General features: G+C 49.6%; 3 protein-coding genes across 8 annotated transcripts; 2 read left to right on the top strand and 1 right to left on the bottom strand.

The window, feature by feature from the left end:
- The first annotated feature begins 3408 nt into the window (after positions 1-3408).
- Positions 3409-5505, top strand: LOC125546372 (cytochrome P450 72A15-like). The gene is made up of 4 exons (XM_048710621.1): positions 3409-3986; positions 4072-4316; positions 4459-4843; positions 4934-5505. The coding sequence occupies exons 1-4, from the start codon at positions 3462-3464 to the stop codon at positions 5363-5365; spliced, it is 1587 nt and encodes a 528-aa protein (XP_048566578.1). The 5' UTR covers positions 3409-3461; the 3' UTR covers positions 5366-5505.
- A 1652-nt stretch (positions 5506-7157) lies between these two features.
- LOC125546373 lies at positions 7158-12394 on the bottom strand. 6 transcript variants are annotated; one of them, XR_007300618.1, is made up of 5 exons: positions 11962-12394; positions 11745-11835; positions 11103-11183; positions 10481-10666; positions 7158-7579 (listed from the first exon to the last, which is right to left on the bottom strand). XR_007300618.1 is itself a non-coding variant. In XM_048710626.1 (5 exons), exon 5 carries the CDS (start codon positions 9125-9127, stop codon positions 7943-7945), a length of 1185 nt encoding a protein of 394 aa, XP_048566583.1. In that variant the 5' UTR covers positions 9128-9948; positions 10481-10666; positions 11103-11183; positions 11745-11835; positions 11962-12394; the 3' UTR covers positions 7586-7942. The 6 variants fall into 6 exon arrangements, 5 of the variants coding, with proteins under 5 accessions (XP_048566583.1, XP_048566579.1, XP_048566581.1 ...); XM_048710626.1 differs by lacking the exon at positions 7158-7579 and adding an exon at positions 7586-9948; XM_048710622.1 differs by lacking the exon at positions 7158-7579 and having other exon boundaries at positions 7586-10666.
- Positions 12395-12603: 209 nt separating this feature from the next.
- Positions 12604-13296, top strand: LOC125546374. The gene is made up of 2 exons (XM_048710628.1): positions 12604-12826; positions 12958-13296. The coding sequence occupies exons 1-2, from the start codon at positions 12680-12682 to the stop codon at positions 13027-13029; spliced, it is 219 nt and encodes a 72-aa protein (XP_048566585.1). The 5' UTR covers positions 12604-12679; the 3' UTR covers positions 13030-13296.
- The last annotated feature ends 11609 nt before the right edge of the window (positions 13297-24905 follow it).

Below are 24905 nucleotides of genomic sequence, written 5' to 3'. Positions count from 1 at the left end.
AGGGCGCAAATTGATAGGGCCTTGTACGCGTCACGCAGAGCAGTTGCATCCATCCGATAGGTGCTAATTGACCTAATTTACCTGTAAATTAACTGATTAATTAAGACATCCAGTCATCTCACATTAGTCTATCAGCCCTTCTCTAGCTTGGCAGCATGTATGACTCAATCCATAAAAAAATCTATCACATAGGTAGATAGATAGATATTTTGCAAGCAAGGTCAAAGACAATGCGTGTGTACATGGCACCTGTCGTGTCGGCCCTATAACAAGTTTCTTTCGCGGAGAGCTATAAAAAGTTGTTGTGGGCGTATGAGGAACCACAACCAACAATTTAGCCTCCTCTTCTTGTCTGTATTCTAATTCAAGTTGGAATCCGAATTCCGAGCCTATTGGTCCCTTGCCATCTGATAGTATGCCAGGTGGTCACTTAATTCTAACTCAGATATTTGTTAGTAATGTAGGTGTGTAGGTGTTATTGTTGGGAAATTCAGTAGAAAAATAAAAAAGTTTCATCCTACAAATCAAAATCCCAAGATGATTATGAACATGCAAATATATTAGATCGAATCTTTACCATCTAGAGTGCAGTGAAAGAAGAGTTGGTGAAGACCATTCCTGCAGATTTCTGCAATAAGGATTAAACCTCCCAACCATGAGAGTTTTTCTCCCTCGAACTAGGATCGAAAATATGTTTGCTCCGCCGGTAACCACGCATAGAGAATCACCATGCGACAGGGCTTCGCCGTCCAGAATGAAGAACCACCAAGAGCTAGGGTATAGGAGCAGCCTTGCGGCTTGGGGTGAAGAACTTGCGCGCGCGCGAGAGGAAGGGAGGGAGAGAGAGAGAGAGAGAGAGAGAGAGAGAGAGGGCACAACCTTCAAGCATGAGAGCAAGAGTGACAACCCCATGCCTCCCCTCCAAAAAATTCCCGGAGGTTTCAGAAACTTCTCAAACCTTCCAGTGCCCTCCGGAGGGTTTCTAGGGTGATCTAGAACCTCTTGGTATTTTTGGTTTTTCCCAATTTCTCCCAAACCTTTCTGTTTCTCTCTCTGAAATACTTATATTTCTTATGAAACTTTTCTGGTGCAATTCCAATATGCTCCTATCACTTCCTAGCACCCAACAAATCGATTACTCTTAAGCATGCGACACCATAGTTTGGTAAAGGCAAGACATGACCTGGAACTATTTTGGTCAATGACCAATAGAGGGATCTGGGTATCCATAGTGACCCCCCACATTTACACGAATCATTATCGAGCAAACCTTTAGTTTCCATACACCAGTTTCTTTGCATCACGATACTTAACAAAACCCGAGGCAAGACTTTTGGTATCCGTGTGAAGCAACAACTAGATCACAATACTAAGTAATCCTCATTACCGGTTTTGTTCCTTTCTTGTTTCCATATTCCGGCATCCACATGATCATATCATGTTGTTCCTATGCAGACAATGATGGATACAGACCCTTGACATACTTTCCCATTGCACCTGAAAGTTGCCGTTATAATCGGCCTATTACAGGTAATGTTTGATGAACTCCGATGTACACAGTACGACATGAAGGTACTTAATACTCTCACGCTCTGAGGAAGTAAGTATACGTTAACATCTGTATGATAATACCAATAACATGTGACGATGTGATATTGCAGTATACTATTCGGATGTGTCTATTCAGCACCATTGTTCCGATAACAATGTGCTCTCATCGTGGCCAGCATCCTTGTCACTTTAACAATGCCCTATGTTTAGAAAAACAGGATCATCATGTAGCATATGAGCTACTCTTGAGGCAAGATTTGGAACGAATTATTGTGTTTATGTATCCACACATGCTTCTGAGTTATTCTCTGAATCTCACATTCAAGCACATAACACTTATAGCATAGAGATCTAAACATTAGGTATGAACAAGGAAATAAATAATAATATTTTTTATTGTCTCTAGGGTATATTTCCGATGTTACAAACGTGGAATGTCGGCTGAAAGCATATAGCTGACTAGCAATCAACCGAAATAGGTCGGCCGATTTAGCGACCAGGTTTTCTATCTTGGTTCCGCGGTTTCGGGAACCTTCTAGAAGCTTCTGGTCTAGTTTTCATTGGTTTATTGGTTTTTGTGTCTTTCTAATGTTTTCCATTGTAATTTTTTATTTTATTTTTTTTCCTTTTCTTTAATAGATATTCCATTTCTTCTTTAACAAAAGTTTACAATTTTAAAAAGAATTAGTAATTTAATAAAAACATAATTTAAAAAAAAATCACAAATTTTAAAAATGTTTGTTTTCCGTAAGTGTTCCGAATTTAATTTTTTAAAGCGTTCGGGTTTAGAAAAAATGTACACAAATTTGAAAACATATTGATGTTCTCGAAAAAAAGGCAAAACTGTGTTTCAGCTACATCTTATCGTTCCCTAAAAAATAGCTACTCTATATCTTACCAGGAAGATAATTTGACATGCCACCATCATCGGTTAATAATTTGTGAATTGAGCAGCATGATCTTGACCATTTTATACTCACTCAGGTTCCAGAAATAGGAACTGTTGTACAAATTTGAATCCATATTTTCATTCCAAATCAGGTTTTGAATGGTATACGAGGCAGTGTGTACCTGACCTATGATCTGATCTCCGTTGTCTTCTTTCTTTGCCTTTTTGTCACAGGCTGACTAACTGACAGCACTTTGGATTTGACAACAACATTGCTAACGGTAATTAAGGTTACATGCACCATCAAGGCAAGGGCCCAGTATGCCCAGTACCACTGCTACTCATAATGGACAATATAACATCACTTTGTAATAAGCTCAGACTGCATCCTGCATGCAGACCAGTTTACTGATACCTCATGTAGCTGGCTGGTGCTACTTTGTTAAGCATCTACTCCCTCGGTCCCATAATATAAAAGCATTTTTTTGACACTAGTGTATTATGAGGTCGTCGCCATATTTGAGGGTTAGGAGACATCACCTATAATATAGTGCCATGTAGTACAGAATCCTCGAGAACATGACGATGGATAGGACGGTCCACACAAGGCGGCAGACCTTCATAACAACTAGTAGCTCTCAGCAGAAAGGCAGAGCTAACATGGGCGATAACAACCGCTGTGCTATTTGTTGCATCTGAGTAGTAATATTATTTTAACCTTCCGTTGCTTCTTCAAACCCTCTCTCTCTTTTGATGGTTAAAAAAGATTGTAGTTTCTTGCCTGCCAAGTTCCTTAATTAGGAACGTGGCACTGACTATGGCGTCTGATTGACTAAGATGCCCAAATACGACAGCATTACTTGCAGCGGAAGAAACTTAAACAAATGAGCACACAGGACTTATGTGTCCTAATGACACTTGTATATATTCAGAGTTCTGACTACCAATCCAATCCAATCACACTTGACTGGTTTCCAGCCTTTCTTCTTGCACCCACTTCTGTGACCTAGAGAGGGAAGCAATGAATCTTGAATCCGTATTGAGTCCAGCACTACCATGGAGCTACATCGCCTGCGGCCTCTTGGGCCTGGCGCTCCTGTGGCCAACCATCCGACTGCTAGACCAGCTGTGGTGGCGGCCGAGGCGCCTGGAGCGGGCTCTTCGCGCCCAGGGCCTTCGTGGGACGTCATACAGTTTCCTCCTCGGCGACATGAGTGACTACGGCAGGCAAAACAAAGAGGCATGGTCCAAGCCCCTGCCGCTGCGCTGCCACGACATCGGCGCCCACGTCTTGCCTTTCCTCTACAACACCGTCGAGGAGCACGGCAAGCAGTGCATCTCCTGGTTCGGTCCGGTTCCCAAGGTGAGCATCACTGATCCTAACCTGGTCAGGGAGGTGATGTCCAACAAGTTTGGGCACATCCAGAAGGTCAAGTTCCCAGCGCTGTCCAAGCTCCTCGCCGTAGGCGTAGCGACCCACGAGGGTGAGAAATGGGTTAAGCACAGAAGGATACTCAACCCCGCGTTCCATGTCGAGAAGCTCAAGGTACCTACCTGCGGTTGCAGCTAGCTCTTTTTGATAGCGTTTGTGACAAGTGTGCGTGTGACTGATTCGCTCGCTTAATTTACAGATCATGTTGCCAGCCTTCTCTTTGTGTTGTGAAGAGCTTGTTAACAAATGGGCACAGTCCCTTGGTCCCGACGGCTCGTGTGAGGTGGATGCTTCCTTAGAGCTCCAGAGCCTCACCGGAGATGTCATCTCACGCACCGCATTCGGCAGCAGTTATCTTGAAGGAAGAAGGATTTTTCAACTGCAGTCTGAGCAAGTCGGGCGGTTCATGGCAGCCATTCACAAGATCATGATTCCGGGTTACATGTGAGTTACCTTTTTTCTCTTCTAGAAATGTATTTACAAATAGAATTTTATCTTACTAGTTAGTACTACTTCCACCTTGCCACCACCGTCCAGGTGTTTTGTGCTTATTAGCTGGTATACTGACAACATAAGTGCACTTTAGGTCCTTCCCTACTAAAAATAATCGAAGGATGCGTCAAATTAACAACGAGATAGAGTCCATTCTACGAGCTCTAATTGGGAAAAGGATGCAAGCTATGCAAGAAGGAGGAAGCACAAACAATGACTTGCTCGGCTTGTTGCTGGAGTCAAACAAGACAGACGTAAATGAAAATGGCCAATCCATTCCAGGAATGTCCATAGAAGAGGTAATAGAGGAGTGCAAGTTGTTCTACTTTGCAGGGATGGAGACAACATCAATATTACTTACATGGACAATGGTCGTACTTAGCATGCACCCAGAGTGGCAGGACCGTGCAAGGGAGGAGGTTCTTGGCCTATTTGGAAAACATAAGCTTGACTACGAGGGTCTTAATAGACTAAAAACCGTGAGTACATTTATTGAAATTACTTGAGTTGCTGCAAACATATATAGGATCATAGGCATGGTATCTAATTAATATATATGTTGTACATAGGTGACAATGATTCTTTACGAAGTTCTCCGGTTGTACCCACCGGCTAGTGCATTCACCCGGCAGACATACAAGGAGATTGAGATCGGAGGCATCAGGTACCCACCCGGCGTGATTTTCGAGATGTCTGTGTTGTACACCCACCACGACAAGGATATCTGGGGAGACGACGTCCACCAATTCAGGCCCGATAGGTTCGCTGAGGGGATTTTCAAGGCGTCCAAGGAACCGGGAGCATTTTTCCCGTTCGGATGGGGGCCACGGATATGTATCGGTCAGAATTTTGCACTCCTTGAGGCCAAGATGGCGTTGTGCATGATTCTTCGGTGCTTTGAGTTTGAGCTCGCGCCGTCATATACTCACGCCCCACATACCGTAATGATGTTGCGTCCCATGCATGGTGCTCAAATTAAGCTGCGGGCGATCTCTTCGTAGTAGTATCGCCATATATACATTATTCACTATATATATCATTATTTTCAAGTACAAAGGACTCTTATCTTGGCCATGTAATAAGGCTTTCATTGCCCTCTGTTTTGGTAATAAAGATCCAACATGATTCAGGGCGATGATAACTCATCTGTTTTTACTCTTTGACCAAACGTATCTATGGTGCTACGCCTAGGAAGGTATTGTGCGGCGTTCACAAGGTGTAATACTGGTGCGCTCTTCAAGTGAATTTTTATCATTTCCCATGGACTTTGGCCAGCCGTTGTCCACAAGAACAACTACCCATACTAGTGCCTTAGAGCATCTCCAACGGCCACGCGAAACGACGCGCGCACGGTAAACGCAGTCTTTAGCGCGCGCGGGGCGTTTTGCCGCGCTCCAGTGGCGGCGGAAAAACCACGCGCGCGGAAACCGCTTGCGCGCGCATGAAAAGGCGCTAGCTCGCGCGCCATCTTTTGCGCGTCGCTTCCGGCGCACCTATAAAATGTGGCGCGCGCCACGCGCCTCTCCACGTCTCCTCTTCCTCTCTCTCTGCCACGCGCCGCTCCAGCGCCCCGCCACCGACACGCCTCCGCCGCCCCGGCGCCCCGCCACCGACGCGCCGCCATGCCGCCGCGTCGTCGTGGAGCGTCCGGCTACCGCGGCGTCCGCCTGCGCCCCAACGGCGGCTACTACGCAGAGATACGCTCCGGCGATCTCCGGCTCGGCCTCGACACGTACGGGACAGCGCGCGAGGCCGGCCGCGCGTACGACGCGGCGGCGTGGCGCCTAGGCCGGCCGCGCGGCCAGATGAACTTCCAGGATGTCTACACGCTCCAGCAAGCGCTCGACCGTGCCCCGCCGCCGCGTCTGAACACGGCACAAGATCGTGCGGAGCACGCCGAGCGGCAGCGCCGCCTCCTCGTCGCCCAGGAGGACGAGCGGGTCATGGCGGAGTGGCGGCGCCGCCACCCGGAGGATGTCGCCTACGAGCAGTCCTACAGCTGGCCAAGGCGTCGCGAGGAGGACACGCGAAGGCGCCGCGAGGTGCGGTTGGAAAGGCGTCGGCGCAAGGCGTTGGCGAACGCGCAGTCCGATCTCGTTGAAGCAGGTGGGCAGTCGTTCTTCACGCCGGATGATGATCGGTGGTTGGACATCTGGCTGGATACCTCTGACGACACCGCCGAAGAGGATGACGATAGTGATGATAGCGACTTAGACTAGTTTTTTTATGCAATCTATCTCGTGTTTTATCGTTTGTCGTTTTTAATTATTATGCAATCTATGTTTCCGATGTAAAATACCTTTGTATCGTTAAGCTATGCAATTTATCTATTTTTCGATAGCCTAGAATAAGCGCGTGCACTGCTTTTTTGCGCGCTGCTGGAGTGGCGCACGCGCTGCATTTTAGCACGGCGGCTGGCGCGGGCGCGCCGATGCGCGTGCGGCATATGTGTTTTTTGCGCGCGGCGCGACCGGCGCCTGTTGAAGATGCTCTTAGTGCCCACCTTGATGCGCACCTGTCTTGCATGGAATGAGTGCAACGATTAAAAAAGGCACGTGTAGATACACATCAGCCTACGGAATCACCATAGACAAGGAAGATCCGGACTGTCATTAAAGAAATATAGATACAAAGTTTCGTTTTGAGCACTCATGAACCAAACAAAGTACCGTAAACAAAAAGTCAAAAGTGCTACTGTAATACATATGGGTTTAAGAATGCACGAAGTGTTAGATTTGGCTCATACGATGTATTATGAATCTAGACCAGAATAGTTTTCATGTTGTAATTGAAATTGAATCGATATACCCCCCACGCAAAAAAATAAAATAAATAAATTGATCTACAGTGGCTGACCAAATCTTTGCAGCTTGATCTGTATGCCCAAGACTAAGAGCTTTACCTAATTCTGTTAGTTGAAGGTTGTACTGTGTTCTATTTATTCTAGTCAAGGAGCTTCAAATCACACGCAAAATTAAGTGAATTGATTAGCTCATTTGACTGAAGCACAAAGAATGCATGTGCATCAGTCGCATCAAAAATTAAAAAAAGCAGTGCACGCACTAACCTGGCTGGTGGTCCTCTTCTCCTGAAGTTTCCACACAGCTACAGTACTCCACCGCCCCATCTGGCTTCCTGATGTGCATCATGCGCCTTTGGACCTCGGCTAAAAAACTCCCAAAATATAGGGTGAATGCTGATTCCGAAAACACTATCTGCATATAAGATATAACCTTCAATTTCCGGGCTAATAGGAAGCAATGGAACTACCCAACATAGATGATAGCTGATGGTTGATAAAGCCAAGAGGAATGTCTTGACCATTTGGGCTCAATGCTGGAGTTCAGAGGAAGATAAAAGGTTGTACATTGAGCCCTCGAACAATGATTGTATGGCTCCCAACAATGCATTTTTAAAATCTGAAGATTTACGGACAACGCTAGAAAATGTAATTAGAGACTTCGACATATACAAATATCAGAACATCGGCCACTGCCCCGTCTTGTACAAGTACAAGGCACAATACAAGCACGAATGGCAGGTAGCCATGGAAGCTCACACGGAGATAAGCCACAGTTTCAAAAAAAAAGTGTCATGTATTTGTATTTCGCCACCTCCATGGTCTCAAAGTCAGTGGAGAATAGCCATTTCTCCTCTGCCGGAAAGAACACAATAGAGCTCGTGCTGGTTGAGACAATCTTCGTAGACTGACGAAAGTACTCATCCCTGTGCCCTTTCAGTCCACGGGTAGCCTCCTTTAATTGGATGCCCTTCTGAAGCTCCCAATCGGGGCTATCATACCGCCTTGCCGCAAAGATGCGAAGGTTGTCGCCCTGCAAGCAAACAAGATGCAACCTGTCGTCGTTGTCGATATCGAGAACCCACAAAGCCGATCCTCGGATGTGGTCCGGCAATGCGAGGATCTCAAACTCGTCTTTCCACTGGAAATTATAAGTTAGCAAAGAGGAAGGGTCATCTTGCATGGTCCAAAATATAGAAATTTGGGCACAACCAAGGAAATGCAGGGATTCCGTGGCATGGAAGCGGAATTCAGGACTGGCCCTCTCTGGGTACTTGACGATGAACCAATGGAACACATAGGCGTTTGCTGTGCCAATGTTATCACATACCCCGATGTGCTCATTGAAGAGCAGGCAAATCACTCTGAAACTCGACATTGCATCGATGGCGCGGCCCCACCTCGAGGTATCTCCTCTGTCATTGAAACCATCGAGGAATACACCAATGCATCGGTGGTATTTCTTTTCCTCCATGCGTGGGATTAGTTGGTAACGCCGTGTGAGGGGCTCGCAGACTACGAGGTCAGGCAAGGTATGACGTCTCCACCCAGTCTTCTTCTTGGCGAGGAGGAGTAGGGTGTGGCGGCTATCAACGATCTCCCATGACCTGCTGCCGCCTGGAGGGAGGAAGTCCAGGGAGAAGTGCCGGCTACTGACATCTAGTGCTGGCGAGGAAGGAACAAAGCTGAGGCAGCGGCCGTCAACAGGGGCTGTGTGGTTATGATAATGGCCTGCAACAAGAGATGAGGAATGGGGGATGGAACCAATTTCAGAGAGGAAGTTTGCATCAACGATGATGCGGCGCCATCGCTTGCAGGTGGCCGCTGCTCGGACGAGCCAGTGGGGCGAGGTGAGGTACAAGAGGATGAGCTTGAGGAGCTTGTCGGGGATGTCGTGCAGCGTCGTCGGCCCAGCCGGTGACTCTCTGCGTGCCAGCGCTATGCGGTTTACTCTGTTGGCCATCAGAAGGGACCTGGTCGATCAAGAGCTTTGGCTCCTTGTTGGATGTGAGTAGTTATATATATGGCCTTGATTAGTGTATCAAGTAATACCTCTGTCACAATGCTGGCTTTGGCGTGTCGTGCCCTCCAAGTAGGTCTGAATCCCTCCAAGTAGATGTTTTTAGTCCCAAAAGAAAGTAGGTTTAAATCCCTCCAAGTGGTTGTTAGTTGGATTAGCATATTTTGCTCGTCAACGGGTTCCTTACCCAAATATTAATTGTATTTTGGGTATACGCGTAACTCTGCGCAGTTTGAACAAGACTTCAAACAAACAAAGCCATGCGACTATGTATCAGGAATATTCTTACCTGTGAACATGTACAGGTTTTTCTTCGAAAAGAGTGAACATGTACAATTATTTTCCACATCTTCAGTACCCCGCCATCTATTTCCACATTTTTTTCAGTTTAACTGTCCTTTGCAATTGGGCAATATTTATCCTCAGCTTCATACTTGTGAGCTTTACCAGGCTGAGAAGAGGCAGTGGAGCCATTACAGGCAAATTTCCCAAAGATAGTCAGTTCACCTGGGCATCGATGGTGCGGTCCCACCACGAGGTATCTAGTTTCTCCCTGAAACTATGGAGGAATACACCAATGAATCGGTGGTTTTCCTCCATTCGTGGGATTAGCTGGTAACGCCGTGCGATGGACTCACAGACTAGGAGGTCAGGCAAGTTACGGCGTCTCCACCCAGTCTTCTTGGCGAGGAGGAGGATGTGGCGGCTAAACTAGAGCCGCAACAAAACCTTTCTGAGAAATAGAAAGCGGCAAATTGGAAAGCCTGAAACAAGCTCTCTTTTGGTGAGTGACAGATAAACAAAGTGTTTCCCTATGCTTTGCTGAATCATGTGGACTACCGGAAGCACCAAGTTCAACTCTACGCACACATCAATGCGAACTCTATTAATCTTAAAAGTAGCTGCCGAATATTCATGAAAAAAAATCTTGGTACTCCATGTACTTACCAAGGTAAAAAACAGAGGAATATAAACTATGGCCACAATCCTGAATATATATGTGGCACATGATTGCTTAGTGTAATTAAATCTATATGATGAGACTGGCACATGATTGCTTAGTGTAAGGCACTAAATGTCCAAGATATCTTGGGCCAAGTTTAAAGTGAAGCATCCAACTGTATCTTATGCCAGTATCATAAAGTAAGTATTCTTATTTCTTGTTTGATGACCTCATCACTGCCAGAATACAAATTATATTTGAAAACAACAGATCTCTACAGGTGAGAAAGGCATACCACGGATATTGATAATAAATGTTTTAAGAAAACATTTTGTAATTAAACCATTACTTACCATAACATTAGGCCAAATCCCTCCACAATAGTTCCGAAGCATTGAAAAAAGGGTAGATTCTGCAGCTGGTCATCATTCAGAGCAACTAATGCCCAAGGAAAAAGTCCCGCTATGAATACCGCAACATATTCCATCTGTACACCCTCGCTGTTGCATATTCAGAAATGAGCATCTCAACACAGTAACCTAAAAAAGAGATTTATATAAGAATTGGTATTACAAAACAATTTCCGGATTTTCTCAGTACGAAAATAAAAAATGCATTTTATTAATAGTTGTAAGCACTAGCTATGGACAGGGGTGCGTGGAAGCTTGCTATCCATGTGACAGAGCCATGAGTTGGTCACGAGATCTTATGGGTTTCGCCTCTAGCCTACCCCTACTTGTTTGGGACTAAAGGCTTTGTTGTTGTTGTTTGTTTGTATTAATAGATGTAAGCAACATGCAGCACATCATGTCCAAATTCATGAAAAAGCGGTAGATAAGGCTGTCGACGTTATGATGATTTTGGTGTCTATCATCGACACTCTGAAGCTGGACACATGCAACAAGTTCAAGCTGAATGGCTGATGTGAAAAAGAGAAGCTGAAATAAATAGAAGACAAGCACAAAGTCTGCCTACCAGTAGGTTTGGTAGCCCGGCACTAACATATCCAGCTCCAAAATAAAGCCCTAATAGCATTGTGAGTGTGAGTATCCAAAACTGTAAAGAAAATAATTGTTAAGTTGTTAACTACCTGTTATAGGTGATGGATACATTAAGAGAAAAAATTGAGTAGCCTCTGTTAAATTTAATCAATGATGCAGATAGTCTTCTAGTAACGACGACTAAACTAGAACCGCAGTAAAACCTTTCTAAGAAAAGGAAGGCGTCAAAAATTGAATGCCGGAAACCAGCTCTGCTCTGGCAAATGACAGAGAAGGGTTTCCCCATGATGATATGTGGATTTCCGGAAGCAGCAATTCCAACTCTACTCATACATCAATGCGAACTCTAGTAATCTTAAAGATAGCCGTCGAATATTCAGGGAACTGCATGAAAACTAATAATCTCAGTGCTCTAAAGGAGCATCCGAGATTTCCATACCAAGTTCACAAACAGAGGAATATAAACCATGTCTGCAATCCTGAATATGTGGCATAATCAGCTATCACTGTACAGTGTCAAGATAAGCAGTAACAATCCGTGACACCATGAGATTGATGGCATTGAGTGATATCACCCAACTTTGAATTAGCGCACACACAAGAATGAGCATGGTACCGGGAACAGCTACATGTATTTCCAAGGTGACATTTGAGCTTAGCAGAGAGGCAGAGACACGCCGACTGGAGCGCGCGAGAGAAGTGAACTCCTGCAGAAAACCATGCCCTGATGAAACTGAAGGAAAAAAACAACCAGCTCAAATGACTCCAAGGCCCCGCTTGCCTATACTAGACAGTGATTTAGTTTCAAGAGGCTGGCTGGCTCATAGCAGTACCTCGCATGTTTCCAAGTTCCAACCAAGATCGAACACCACGCCGTTGAAGCAGTAGATCTTGCGGTTGCAGTACCCGGAGCTGGCATGACAGGAGCATCAACGGCCCTCCGGCTTCCCCGAACCCGCCGACGCTCTTTCCATACGGGGCATCCGAAACCGCCGGCCAGGGGAGCTCACCTCTTATCTCTCTGCGCCACCCGCCTCCGCCTCCCTCGGGTGCCCTCAGCGCCCTGCAGCGCGAGAACGGGGGCGGAGAGGGAGAGGCAATGGCCCAGGGGGGGCGAGGGAGGGAGGCTCCACCAAGGAGAGCCGCCGCCACGGAGCTCGGTGAAGTATTCTGTTTCCGGTCGCCGCCTCGCCGCCGGCGGAGGAAGACTGCTTTTTTTCTTCTTCTTGAGAAGAACGGATGGAATGACCGAGGACGGCCCGTTATTACTCCCTCCGTTTCTAAATATAAGTCTTTGTTAGAAATTTCACTATAGACCATATACGGATGTATATAAATGCAATTTAGAGTATAAATTCATTTATTTTGCTCCGTATGTGCTCCATAAAGAAAAGACTTATATTTAGGAACGGAGCGATTATTAGTCTGAAGCCCATGTGCGGCCACCCCGCAGCCCAGCAAATAGTACTCGCTCCAAGGCTGGACTGGATCGCAAACATACCACAGCTGACTCTCTCGCGCGGCCCAGGAGGAAGGAAGAGGAGGAGGAGGATGAACGGCGGCGTCGGCGGCAAGAAGAAGTTCGGCGGCGGGCGGGTGCCGACGGGGACCCCCTCGCTGGCGTGGTCGTCGGTGGTGGTGGTCGCCTCCCTCCTCGCCGGCGCCTCCATCGTCCACAACATCTACAAGCCAGACATGGTCCCTCTCAGTTCCCTTCATACCCCCAGGCCCCCACACCTTGGGCATGCACCCCAACTGTTCGACGTAATGCTTCCCTGCGTGCTCACCTCTCTGATGCTCGGTCCATCTCTCTTTTTATGTCACCGCAGACTCTACCGCCGGTGGAGGTCGTGGACAGCAACGGACCCGGCGCCGGCAGCGGCAATGGCAAAGAGAGCTGAGCTAGACCCGACGGACGGCGGCGCCGGTGCTCGAGGCTCGAGAGGATAGATAACTAAGGGCCGTTACTTTATTTCTAGCTCGCTATAAACATATGTGATGGAGTTCTTCGTTTTGTAATCTTCAGACAGGCGTGAACAAAACAATTCGAGCTTTTGGAGCTTTTATTATGTACTCTGCTTAACCTGCTGCACTACTATTGTTCTTTGTATGGTGATTGATCATCGATCCATGGTGCTTGTTATATTCCTCAAAAGATTAGTCCGGGATGTCTACTGGTGGGTGCCACTTGTCTTGGTTACTAGTATTTTGAATTTTCGTAGCCTTTGCATTGGTCCATGACTGTCATGCATGGGTGGTGACGTGTCACGGCCGGACATCAGGAGGAGGATTGCAACTTAACCATACGTAAACCACACATCTATTTTCTCAGGCAACTGAGATTTGTGTCCCAAACAGCCGATTTCCTCGAAGAAGCGGCGCAGAGATCCGAGGTCAAGACAGGGGCCACGTTATTCGCGGTGGAGTCGATGACGGATGGGGCTTTTGCTCCTAGAGAGCAGAAGAGTGCCAGACCTATTCAAATACTCTAACTTTAGTCTTATTTTGTAAAAACAATTTCAGTTATTACGGCTAGATTTGCGGAAGAATACTTAGTTCCTATTCTTTTTTTTCTTCTTTTGCAAAAGCCATCATGTTTCTGGCAATCTTTTTTTGGAGAAAGCACCGATCGCTCGATTTGTTGCGTTTGATCACTTTCTAAAAAGCGGGGTCCAATTGTAAGGAGCTGATTTGGCAAAGAAATTGCACACACACCCTTGTATCAAAAAATGAAAAGCGATCAACCCCGGGTGGGCGCAGGGGGTGGTGGTGGTCGCCTCCCTCCTCGCCAGGGCCTCCATCGTCCACAACATCTACAAGCCTGACATGTTCTATCTGACTTTCACCCCCCCCCCCCCCCCCCCCCCCCCCCCCCCCCCCCCCCTTGCCAGTGCACGCGCTCTGTTCAACAGAATGCTTACCTCTCTCCTATTCTTCTTCTCTTGTATTTGACCCTGCATACCCTCCCGCCGGTGGAGGTTGCCAACGACAAGGGAGCCGGGGCCGGAGCTGGCGGCGATAGCAAGGAGAGCTGAGCTAAATCTGACGGCTGGCGGGCGGCGGTGCTCTGCTCGATGCCGAAGAGGATGGATGATCCAGTGTCATTATTCCTTTCTTTCTTTTTATTTCTCGAGACAGCATGCAGGCCTACGTGGTGCCATTCTACATTCTAGCTCGGTTCAAACATGTGGAGATCTTCGTTTTGCTGCGTCTTCAAACCTGGACAAAGACAACAGCTCGACCTGTATCTTCAGTACTACTCTGCCTAAACTGTACAACTTTGTGTGGTGATTCATGGGTTCGATGGTGCTTGTTAATTTCATTATATTGCTGGGTCGATCGATTAGTCCAAGATGTTAATTTGATCCAAGCAAAGCCGGCTGGCTCTTGGTTTACTGTTTCGAAGATGGAATTAAGCTGGTTACTAGTAATAATTACTCCCTCCATTTCATATTAAGTATCGCTGATTTAGTACCGGTGATACTTAATATGGAACGGATGTTGCTGTACATACAATGTCATGTCCGTGGACGATGCTATTAATGAAGCCGTTGGTGTTAGAAATCAAACTTCAGTACATTGTCAGATTTTGCATCCTTCTTGAATTGGCCATGCCTGTTTTCTTAGAGAAAAGGCTATCGCCCGGCTTTTAATTTATGAAGCCCTTATAGATAACCTTACAGCGAACACAGCGAAGCAGACACACACAACAAAGAAAGGAAATAAAAGAACGGCCTGGTACAACATTGCTGAGGCACATCAACCACCACACTCGACCACCAATAGATAGGGATCCTGCTCCTAGTACGGAGCCTCCAGGAAAGGAACGACGCCATCACGTCGCCACCGCCCGGTCCGGAAAGGATCAAGGCTTCACCCAGAGCACGAAGGAGGACTCTCGAAAGCGTCGCCGTCACCGGCATCGACACCGTTAGGCAAAGCTTTCGCCGGGGACCTGACCACCTACCGCCCAACGACCACTAACCACACCTCCATCGTCCAGAAGGAACGACAGCGAGGCGAGGAAGACCGATCGATAGCAGTGAAGACAACACCCAAATCAGGGAAAGGAGTGACCTTGACGCCAAATCCCCCATGGACGCCTCCTCCATGAGCTGCCTCGCCGTCCACACGGCCAAGACACTGCACCAGCACTAGCAAGACGGTCCCTGCCGCAAGGGCGCCGCCATGCCCACCGCCCGGAGCCGCCGCCCCGGAGACGCCACACACCTATCAGAAAACAAGCCGTGGATGCGTAGCAGGCCACCCCTGCTGCCGCACCAACGCCCAACCGCCACCCACACCTCGAACTCCGGCAATACTTAGCCCAACCAATGAAGGAACCAGGAGCCCGGATCTGGACATATGGGGAGGACCAACACAGCAGGAGCAGTGCAGCGGTCGCCGGCCATGGCCCTCGCCCGACCCTCCCGGTCGGTCGAAGGGGAACGGCAGCAAGCTCCTGCCTAGGTGGGTTGCGCCCACCCAGGACACCACCGGCGACAGGGAGGTAATCCCACGCCCCTTGTGCGGTCGCAAGCGAGGGAGCCCCGCCCTCTTGGCCGACCGGACCCCTCCCCCACCACCCGTGTTGTCGCCGCCGAGGAGCTGCGCCTCCATGGCCGTCCTGGCCTCCCAAGCCACGCACTACCAGAAAAACTTGTTTTGCCGACGGCCGTATCTATGCCGACGGCTCCCGTAGGCATATATGGGCATACCCCGACGGCCCAACTAAAGCCGTCTGATGAAGCCATGTACCTAGGGTAGGGGCACGGACCCGTCCAAGGAGCCCTACCCTAGGACATCCCTAGAAGAAGTCACCTTTCAATCGACTTGAAGGTATCCCACTCGACGGGTTCAAGACACTCGACCAAGAAGCTATCACTCGACCATGAAGCCAACCACTCGACCGCCAGGAGACCTATAGTCACTCTGCAGGCAAACGGTCAGCTGTTAAGTAGTCTTTATGGTCATTATAGCACTTTATTAGGGGTGTTACCAGTAACGCCCGACCTTAAATGTACCTTAAACCCTGCATTGCTGAGGGCAGGAGGGGGCCGGCGAACTCTATATAAGCCACCCCCTTCTCAGGATGAAGGGTTCGCACCCCTGTTATTCACACACACATAATCCAATCGACCGCCTCCGGGCACCGAGACGTAGGGCTGTTACTTCCTCCGAGAAGGGCCTGAACTCGTAATCCTCGTGTGTTTACAACTTCCCAATAGCTGAGATCTAGCCTCTCCATACACACCCCCCTACCTCACTGTCAGAGTTAGAACCACGACAGTTGGCGCCCACCGTGGGGCGGGAATCTTAGCGCCTGATTGGAGAAGTTGCGATTATTCCGATCCCTTTGATCATGGTTTCGTGCGGAGTTTTGGTGGAGGGCCGCGAGATCCGCCTCGGCGCGCTCACGTTCATCGCCGACGACTCCGCCTGGCTTCAGGAGGCACCACTCGACATCGATGCGCTCCCCGTCCGCGGTGCGACGCACTTCCGCGCATGCGTTCGTGGCGTCCTCCTGCGGCAGCCGTCGACCCAGTATCGGTCGGCCCCCGTGTCGTCTCCCCGCTCTGTCTCCCACCGACGCAAGCGCTCCGGTCGGTCGAGACTTCAGAGGTGGGCGAGGCATGCCGCGGCTCGCCAGTCGGCCGCCCCACAAGTCGCGGCAATCGAGCCCGACGAATCCCTCTGCGGCCTGTTCGACCTGTTGACTGGCTCCGCGGAGACCGCATCCGAGTGCGACAGCAGCGACCCAGCGGCTGAGGTTCTGGCGGTCGATGGAACGCACAGCCCTCCCGGTTTCCCTCGCGCTGATGGAGGCGCGGGTGGGGGCGACCCGTCGCATCCCCACGATGAGTATCTCCCCGAACCTCTCACGTCATTACAGCGAGAGGAGCTTCGCCGCCGGAACATGGACGCGCTCCGCACTCCTATCGTCGGAGAGACCCCCGAGGCCCGGGCCTTGGAGGACGCGCGCTTGGCTAACTTGGCCGAGCGCACTCGACTGGAGAATCTCCAGCGAGCACTCGACGAGCAAGCGCGTCAGCGGGCTCCCGAGTCTAGTCGACGTCAGCTCTTCCCGCCGACGCAGGTATACCGAACCCCAGTTCAGAATTTGGCCGCCGCGGCCCGTATAGCAGAGTCGATTCAGCCCTCCCAGTCGGAGGCTGGCAGGGGCTTGTTGCAGATCGGAGCGTTGCTCCGGGCAGCGGGAAACCAGAATTCCGCTGTTTCTCAGTCGCGGAATAGGATCCACAGTCGATCCGTTGCAACAGATACAGTCTAGTCAGCTCACAGCCCGAGATCGCCCCCGAGGCGTGAGGGACGTGGTGACCGGCATGATCAGTACAGAAGGAATGAGCAGCATGATCACCGATCCGATCGTGATGGTCGACGTCGAGTGCCAACCCCTCCCCCGAGGAGTGGGTCATATGCGCCTCGACATCGAGACGACAGGCGCCCTCATAGTGTTGGGCAGAGGATTCCAGTCGACCCCAGGGATCCAGGCTTTGACGCGAGGTCTATCCTCGTCCAAGGTTTGGTTGACAGGAACAGAGCTCACCGAGAAGGCCACGACAGGGATGCGCCTGCCAGCAGTAGAGTGCGTGTTTCGGGGCCAGAGTGTTTTAGTCGAGCCATCAGATCCGCAGTGATTCCTCCCAACTTCAGGTTGGCGACTGGAGTCAGCAAGTTCACCGGTGAGTCTAAGCCTGACACTTGGCTCGAAGATTACCGAGTGGCTGTACAGATTGGCGGTGGCAGTGATGAGGTGGCCATGAAGCATTTGCCTCTCATGTTAGAGGGCTCAGCTAGGGCGTGGCTAAATCAGTTGGCACCCAGCAGCATCTACACTTGGGAGGACCTCTCCCGAGTGTTTGTCACAACCTTTGAGGGAACATGCAAGCGACCCGCTGGCCTTACAGAATTGCGTTCTTGCGTACATAAACCGAATGAAACTCTGAGGGATTACATCCAGAGGTGGATCACGTTGCATCACACAGTTGAGAATGTGCCCGACCACCAGGCAGTTTGTGCCTTTAAAGAAGGCGTTAAATACAGAGAATTGAATCTGAAGTTCGGTCGAACTGGAGAGATGTCTCTGAACCGGATGATGGAGATTGCCACCAAATACGCTAATGGTGAAGACGAAGATCGACTCCGGAGTGGCAAGCACAAGGCAGTCGCCCAAGAAACCGGAGGAAACTCCAGTCGGAAACAGAAGCGGAAGGCCGAGCCAGCCGCCCCTGGGGAGGCCCTGGCCGCAACCCAGGGAAATTTCAAGGGAAAACCCAAAGGCCCCTGGAAGCCCAAGAAAGTCAAGGATCAGGATGAAAATGATGTTTTGGATCTGCCGTGTCACATCCACACCAAGAAAGATGAGGAGGGTAATTTTATTTACCCAAAGCATACCACTCGACAGTGCCGGCTCCTGATCCAGCAGTTTTAGGGCAAACAGTCCAAAGATAAGGAAAAAGAGTCGGACAGAGTTGAGGACAAGGAAGATAGTGACGATGGATACCCCCAAATCAATTCCACCCTGATGATTTTTGCTGATGTCGAAAGCAAAAGTCGACTGAAAGTCATTAACCGTGAGGTGAATATGGTTGCTCCGGCAACACCCAGTTATCTGAAGTGGTCTCAGACTGCCATCACATTCGACCAGTCTGATCACCCTACGCACATTGCTACCCCTGGGAGGCAAGCTTTGGTGGTCGACCCAGTTGTCGAAGGCACTCGACTGACCAAAGTCCTGATGGATGGTGGCAGTGGCCAAAACATATTGTATGCTGAAACATTGAAAGGAATGGGCATTCCGATGTCCAGGCTCAATACCAGTAACATGAGCTTCCACGGAGTCATTCTTGGAAAGAAAGCCGAATCACTCGGCCAGATCGCTCTTGATGTGGTTTTCGGTGATTCGAAGAATTACCGCAAGGAAAAGTTGACATTCGAGGTTGTGGACTTCCAAAGTGCTTATCATGCCATTTTGGGCAGGCCAGCTTACGCACGCTTCATGGCTCGACCGTGTTATGTGTATCTCAAATTGAAGATGCCTGGTCCCAAAGGTGTGATCACCGTTACAGGCAATCGGAAGAAGGCAGAAGAGTATTTTCAGAAAGGCTCAAAGATTGCTGACGCTCAGATGGCAGTTGTCGAGATGCAAGAGTACCAGAAGACTGCTAATCCGAGTGAATTGCTACGAGCCAAGAAGCCTGCTCCAGGATCTGCTTTTCAGTCGTCCGGTGAAACAAAGCCAGCCCACATTCACCCGACCGACCCCGATGCTGCCCCGACTCACATCTCAACGACGCTCGACTCCAAATAGGAAGAAGCGCTCATCCAGTTCCTCCGTGAGAACTGGGGCATCTTCGCATGGAAGCCTTCTGACATGCCTGGAGTTCCCAGGGGGCTGGCTGAGCACCGTCTACGAGTCGACCCGAAGTTCAAGCCTGTGAAAGAACATCTTCGACGGTCCGCCGTCCAGAAGAGGAAAGCTATTGGCGAGGAGGTGGCTCGGCTCTTAGCAGCGGAGTTCATCCGAGAGATTTACCACTCCGAGTGGCTCACCAATGTTGTCATGGTCCCCAAAAAGGACAAGTCACTTCGCATGTGCATTGACTTTAAACACATCAATCGGGCCTGCCCGAAAGATCATTTCCCTCTCCCCCGCATTGACCAGGTAGTCGACTCGACTGCGGGGTGTGAGCGTTTGTCTTTTCTAGATGCTTATTCAGGGTACCATCAGACCCGTTTGTATGGACCCGAGGAGATCAAAACGGCTTTCATCACCCCATTCGGGTGCTTCTGTTATGTCACCATGCCCGTCGGCCTCAAGAATGCTGGAGCCATGTTCATGAGGATGATTCAGAAATGTTTGCTCACTCAGATCAGTCGGAACGTAGAAGCATACATGGATGATATTGTGGTTAAGTCACGGAAAGGTTCCGACCTACTGACTGACCTTGCCGAAACCTTTGCTAACCTCAGGAGATATGATATCAAGCTCAATCCATCAAAGTGCACATTCGGAGTTCCAGGTGGAAAGTTACTCGGTTTTCTCGTTTCCGAACGAGGAATCGACGCCAACCCCGAGAAAGTTGGCACCATACTCCGGATGAAGCGCCCTGTGCGTGTACACGATGTCTAGAAGCTTACAGGTTGCCTGGCCGCTCTAAGTCGATTCATTTCCCGTCTCGGTGAAAAGGCGTTGCCCCTTTACCGACTGATGAAGAAGTCTGACAAGTTCGAGTGGACTCCAGAAGCTGATGCAACGTTCGCAGAGCTCAAAGCTCTACTCTCCACCCAGCCGGTGCTTGCTGCCCCAATCAGTAAAGAGCCTCTGCTGCTTTACATTGCGGCCACGGGACAAGTTGTCAGTACAGTACTTACGGTCGAGCGGGAAGAAGAAGGAAAGGCCTTGAGAGTTCAGCGCCCAGTATATTATGTGTCTAAAGTTTTGACTCCTTCGAAGCAAAGATATCCCCATTACCAGAAGCTTGTATATGGGATTTACATGACCACAAATAAGATTGCACACTACTTCTCTGACCATTCCATTACAGTCGTCAGCGACGCTCCACTGTCAGAGATTTTGCACAACAGAGATGCAACTGGTCGAGTGGCGAAGTGGGCGATTGAACTCCTTCCCCTAGATATCAAGTTTGAAGCAAAGAAGGCTATCAAGTCCCAAGCAATTGCAGATTTCGTCGCCGAGTGGATTGAACAGCAGCTTCCGACTCAAGTTCACTCGGAGCACTGGACCATGTTCTTCGATGGATCTAAGATGCTGAATGGTTCCGGCGCTGGGGTAGTATTGGTCTCCCCCCGAGGAGATAAGCTCAGATATGTTCTCCAGATTCACTTCAATTCCTCCAATAATGAAGCAGAATATGAAGCACTCTTATATGGGTTGCGCATGGCCATTTCACTCGGCGTCCGGCGCCTCATGGTCTACGGTGACTCAGATTTGGTGGTTAATCAGGTGATGAAGGAGTGGGACGTCAGAAGCCCAGCTATGACTGGCTACTGCAACGCAGTAAGAAAGATAGAAAAGAAATTCGAGGGGTTAGAGCTTCATCACATCCCCGACTGAAAAATCAAGCAGCTGATGATCTGGCAAAGATAGGCTCCAAGAGAGAAACCATTCCCAGCAATGTGTTTTTGGAGCACATCCACTCGCCGTCAGTCCAGGAGGATCCTTTCATAGAAGAAGCCCCACAACCGAAAAGTGCCACAGATCCGACTGAAGTCGAAGTTCCTGCTGTGGTCGACCTGATCATGGAAGTCTTGGCAATCACTCCCGACTGGACAATACCGTACATCGCGTATATCCTAAGGAAAGAACTCCCGGAGGACGAGGAAGAGGCTCGACAGATCGTCCGCCGATCCAAGGCCTTCACAGTCATAAAGGGACAGTTGTATAGAGAAAGCGCGACTGGAATCGGTCAGAAGTGCATAACACCAGAAGAGGGTCAGATAATCCTTGATGATATCCACTCGGGGACCTGTGGTCACCATGCGTCCTCTCGGACCATCGTGGCTAAAGCATACCGAGCGGGATTTTACTGGCCAAGAGCAAATGAGATGGCAAAAGAGATAGTCGACAAGTGTGGAGGGTGCCAGTTCTACTCCAACATGTCACACAAGCCTGCATCAGCCCTGAAGACCATTCCACTCGTCTGGCCCTTTGCTGTCTGGGGACTGGACATGGTTGGTCCACTGAGAACAGGCAGGAGCGGTTTCACTCATGTGCTTGTAGCAGTCGACAAGTTTACCAAATGGATTGAAGCTAAGCCCATCAAGAATCTTGATGCTTGCACTGCTATCAGCTTCGTCAGAGGGCTAACGTTCAGATATGGAGTCCCGCATAGCATCATCACTAACAATGGGTCAAACTTTGATTCGGACAAGTTCAGAGCTTTTTGCGCCTCTGAAGGCACGCGAGTCGACTACGCATCGGTCGCCCATCCCCAGTCGAATGGGCAAGCCGAGAGAGCAAATGGTCTGATTCTCAAAGGACTAAAGCCTCGACTGATGCGTGATCTCAAGCACGCGGCAGGCGCTTGGGCCGATGAGCTTCCGTCAGTTCTGTGGGGATTAAGGACCACCCCGAACCGGTCGACTGGAAGAACTCCATTCTTTTTGGTTTATGGAGACGAAGCAGTTCTGCCGAGCGATCTTCTTCACAACGCACCCCGAGTCGAACTTTATACCGAAGATGAAGCAGAACAAGCCCGGCAAGACGCAGTCGACCTCCTAGAAGAAGAGAGGGAGATGACCATGGTCAGATCGACCATTTACCAGCAAGACTTGCGTCGATTCCACGCCAGGAATGTGAAGAGCCGAGCCTTCCAAGAAGGAGATTTGGTCCTCCGAGTGGATCAACAGAAACCACACAAGCTTGCTCCTACTTGGGAAGGCCCCTTCATCGTCACCAGAGTCCTCCACAATGGAGCGTATCACCTCTACAATGTTGATCGCCAGATCAACGAGCCAAGCTTGGAATGCGGAACTGCTCCGCCCCTTTTACACTTGAATTCTCACTCGGACGAGATGTAATAAGAAAAAAAAAATTCTGCAGTACATTTTTATCAAAGACAAGAGTGTTCCAATAATTGCCGTCACTTTTGTTTGCATACGAAATCCCCCAGTGGGTGACTTAGCTGCGAATCCGTTTTGCCTAAGTTTGAAAAATCCTACCGAGTGGAGAGCCAGACTCCCACTCGGTGGCTTAGCTGCAGCCCACTGCTTGCCTAAGTGTTCAAAAATCCTACCGAGTGGAGAGCCAGACTCCCACTCGGGAGCTTAGCTGCAGTCCAGTACTCGCCTAAGTTCTCCCACTTAGAGACTTAGCTGCAGTCAGGCACTCGCCTAAGTTTGAAAAAATCCTACCGAGTGGAGAGCAAACCTCCCACTCGGGGGCTTAGCTGCAGTCCAGTACTCGCCTAAGTTCTCCCACTTAGAGACTTAGCTGCAGTCGGGCACTCGCCTAAGTTTGAAAAATCCTACCGAGTGGAGAGCAATCCTCCCACTCGGGGGCTTAGCTGCAGCCCAGTGCTCGCCTAAGTGTTTAAAAATCCTACCGAGTGAAGAGCAATCCTCCCACTCGGGGGCTTAGCTGCAGTCCAGTACTCGCCTAAGTTCTCCCACTTAGAGACTTAGCTGCAGCCAGGCACTCGCCTAAGTTCGAAAAATCCTACCGAGTGGAGAGCAAACCTCCCACTTGGGGGCTTAGCTGCAGCCCAGCGCTCGCCTAAGTGTTTAAAAATCCTACCGAGTGGAGAGGAATCCTCCCACTCGGGGGCTTAGCTGCAGTCCAGTGCTCGCCTAAGTTCTCCCACTTAGAGACTTAGCTGCAGTCAGGCACTCGCCTAAGTTTGAAAAATCCTACCGAGTGGAGAGCAAACCTCCCACTTGGGGGCTTAGCTGCAGCCCAGCGCTCGCCTAAGTGTTTAAAAATCCTACCGAGTGGAGAGCAATCCTCCCACTCGGGGGCTTAGCTGCAGTCCAGTGCTCGCCTAAGTTCTCCCACTTAGAGACTTAGCTGCAGTCAGGCACTCGCCTAAGTTTGAAAAATCCTACCGAGTGGAGAGCAATCCTCCCACTCGGGGGCTTAGCTGCAGCCCAGCGCTCGCCTAAGTATTTAAAAATCCTACCGAGTGGAGAGCAAACCTCCCACTCGGGGGCTTAGCTTCAGCCCAGCGCTCGCCTAAGTGTTTAAAAATCCTACCGAGTGGAGAGCAATCCTCCCACTCGGGGGCTTAGCTGCAGCCCAGCGCTCGCCTAAGTGTTTAAAAATCCTACCGAGTGGAGAGCAAACCTCCCACTCGGAGGCTTAGCTTCAGCCCAGCACTCGCCTAAGTGTTTAAAAATCCTACCGAGTGGAGAGCAATCCTCCCACTCGGGGGCTTAGCTGCAGCCCAGCGCTCGCCTAAGTATTTAAAAATCCTACCGAGTGGAGAGCAAACCTCCCACTCGGAGGCTTAGCTGCAGCCCAGTGCTCGCCTAAGTACAGGACACAGCCCAATCCGCAAGGACGACGAGGTGCAAGTCGACTGCTACCTTCTCCTTCGGAGTTGCGCCGCAAATACAAGGTTATTCCGAGTGAAGATCAAGTCCCACTCGACGAATCAAATCATGAAGATATTCAACGAGAAATCAAGATCAGATAAAGCCTAAAAGGTCCCAGACCTCAGATCAAAGTACTCGAGCCCTCGGCTCGGCGGAGTTTAACGGTTACAAATCCACTCGGCATTCTGAGGCAAATTTAAAGTGAGGCATAAAAGTTTTTCATTCCTCAGGAGGAGGAATGGAAGGGGCGACGAACTCGTCCAAGTCGATCCCGTCTGCAATACGAGTGGCAGCAGCAATGAAAGTCTCCATGAAGTCTTGAAAGTTGTGCTTCCTGGTATTGGCGACTTGGATGGCGGCCAGCTTTTCTTCTCGCGCCTCCTTGCAATGGACGCGGACCAGGGACAGAGCGACATCAGCACCACATCTAGCAGAAGATTTCTCCCATTCCTCCACTCGACCTGGGACTTCATTAAGTCGAGCCATCAGGGACTCGAGGTCGTTCTGAAGCATCGTCCCAGGCCAGAGTGATGTGTCGATCCGCGACATCGCAACCTTCAGTCGAGCAAGATAGTCAACCACGCTGGCAATACGAGACTCCAGACGGAGCACGTTCATTGCAGCCTCGTCCTTCACAAGGGAGTTAGCAGGGTCCAAGCCTGGCTCCACTCGACTGGTCTTCTCTTCAAAGTTCTGGCAG

Source organism: Triticum urartu, chromosome 3 (assembly GCF_003073215.2).
Source record: "Triticum urartu cultivar G1812 chromosome 3, Tu2.1, whole genome shotgun sequence".
NCBI lineage: Eukaryota > Viridiplantae > Streptophyta > Magnoliopsida > Poales > Poaceae > Triticum > Triticum urartu.
This window is presented reverse-complemented; position numbering and strand designations above follow the sequence as displayed.

Excerpts from the sequence above, each read along its gene's own strand:
- LOC125546372 (XM_048710621.1), top strand. The coding sequence starts at position 3,462 with ATGAATCTTGAATCCGTATTGAGTCCAGCACTACCATGGAGCTACATC. Across the intron at positions 3,987-4,071 it reads TCCATGTCGAGAAGCTCAAG|ATCATGTTGCCAGCCTTCTC; the intron begins GTACCTACCTGC and ends CTTAATTTACAG. Across the intron at positions 4,844-4,933 it reads GTCTTAATAGACTAAAAACC|GTGACAATGATTCTTTACGA; the intron begins GTGAGTACATTT and ends TGTTGTACATAG.
- LOC125546373 (XM_048710623.1), bottom strand. The coding sequence starts at position 9,127 with ATGGCCAACAGAGTAAACCGCATAGCGCTGGCACGCAGAGAGTCACCG.
- LOC125546374 (XM_048710628.1), top strand. The coding sequence starts at position 12,680 with ATGAACGGCGGCGTCGGCGGCAAGAAGAAGTTCGGCGGCGGGCGGGTG. Across the intron at positions 12,827-12,957 it reads ACATCTACAAGCCAGACATG|ACTCTACCGCCGGTGGAGGT; the intron begins GTCCCTCTCAGT and ends ATGTCACCGCAG.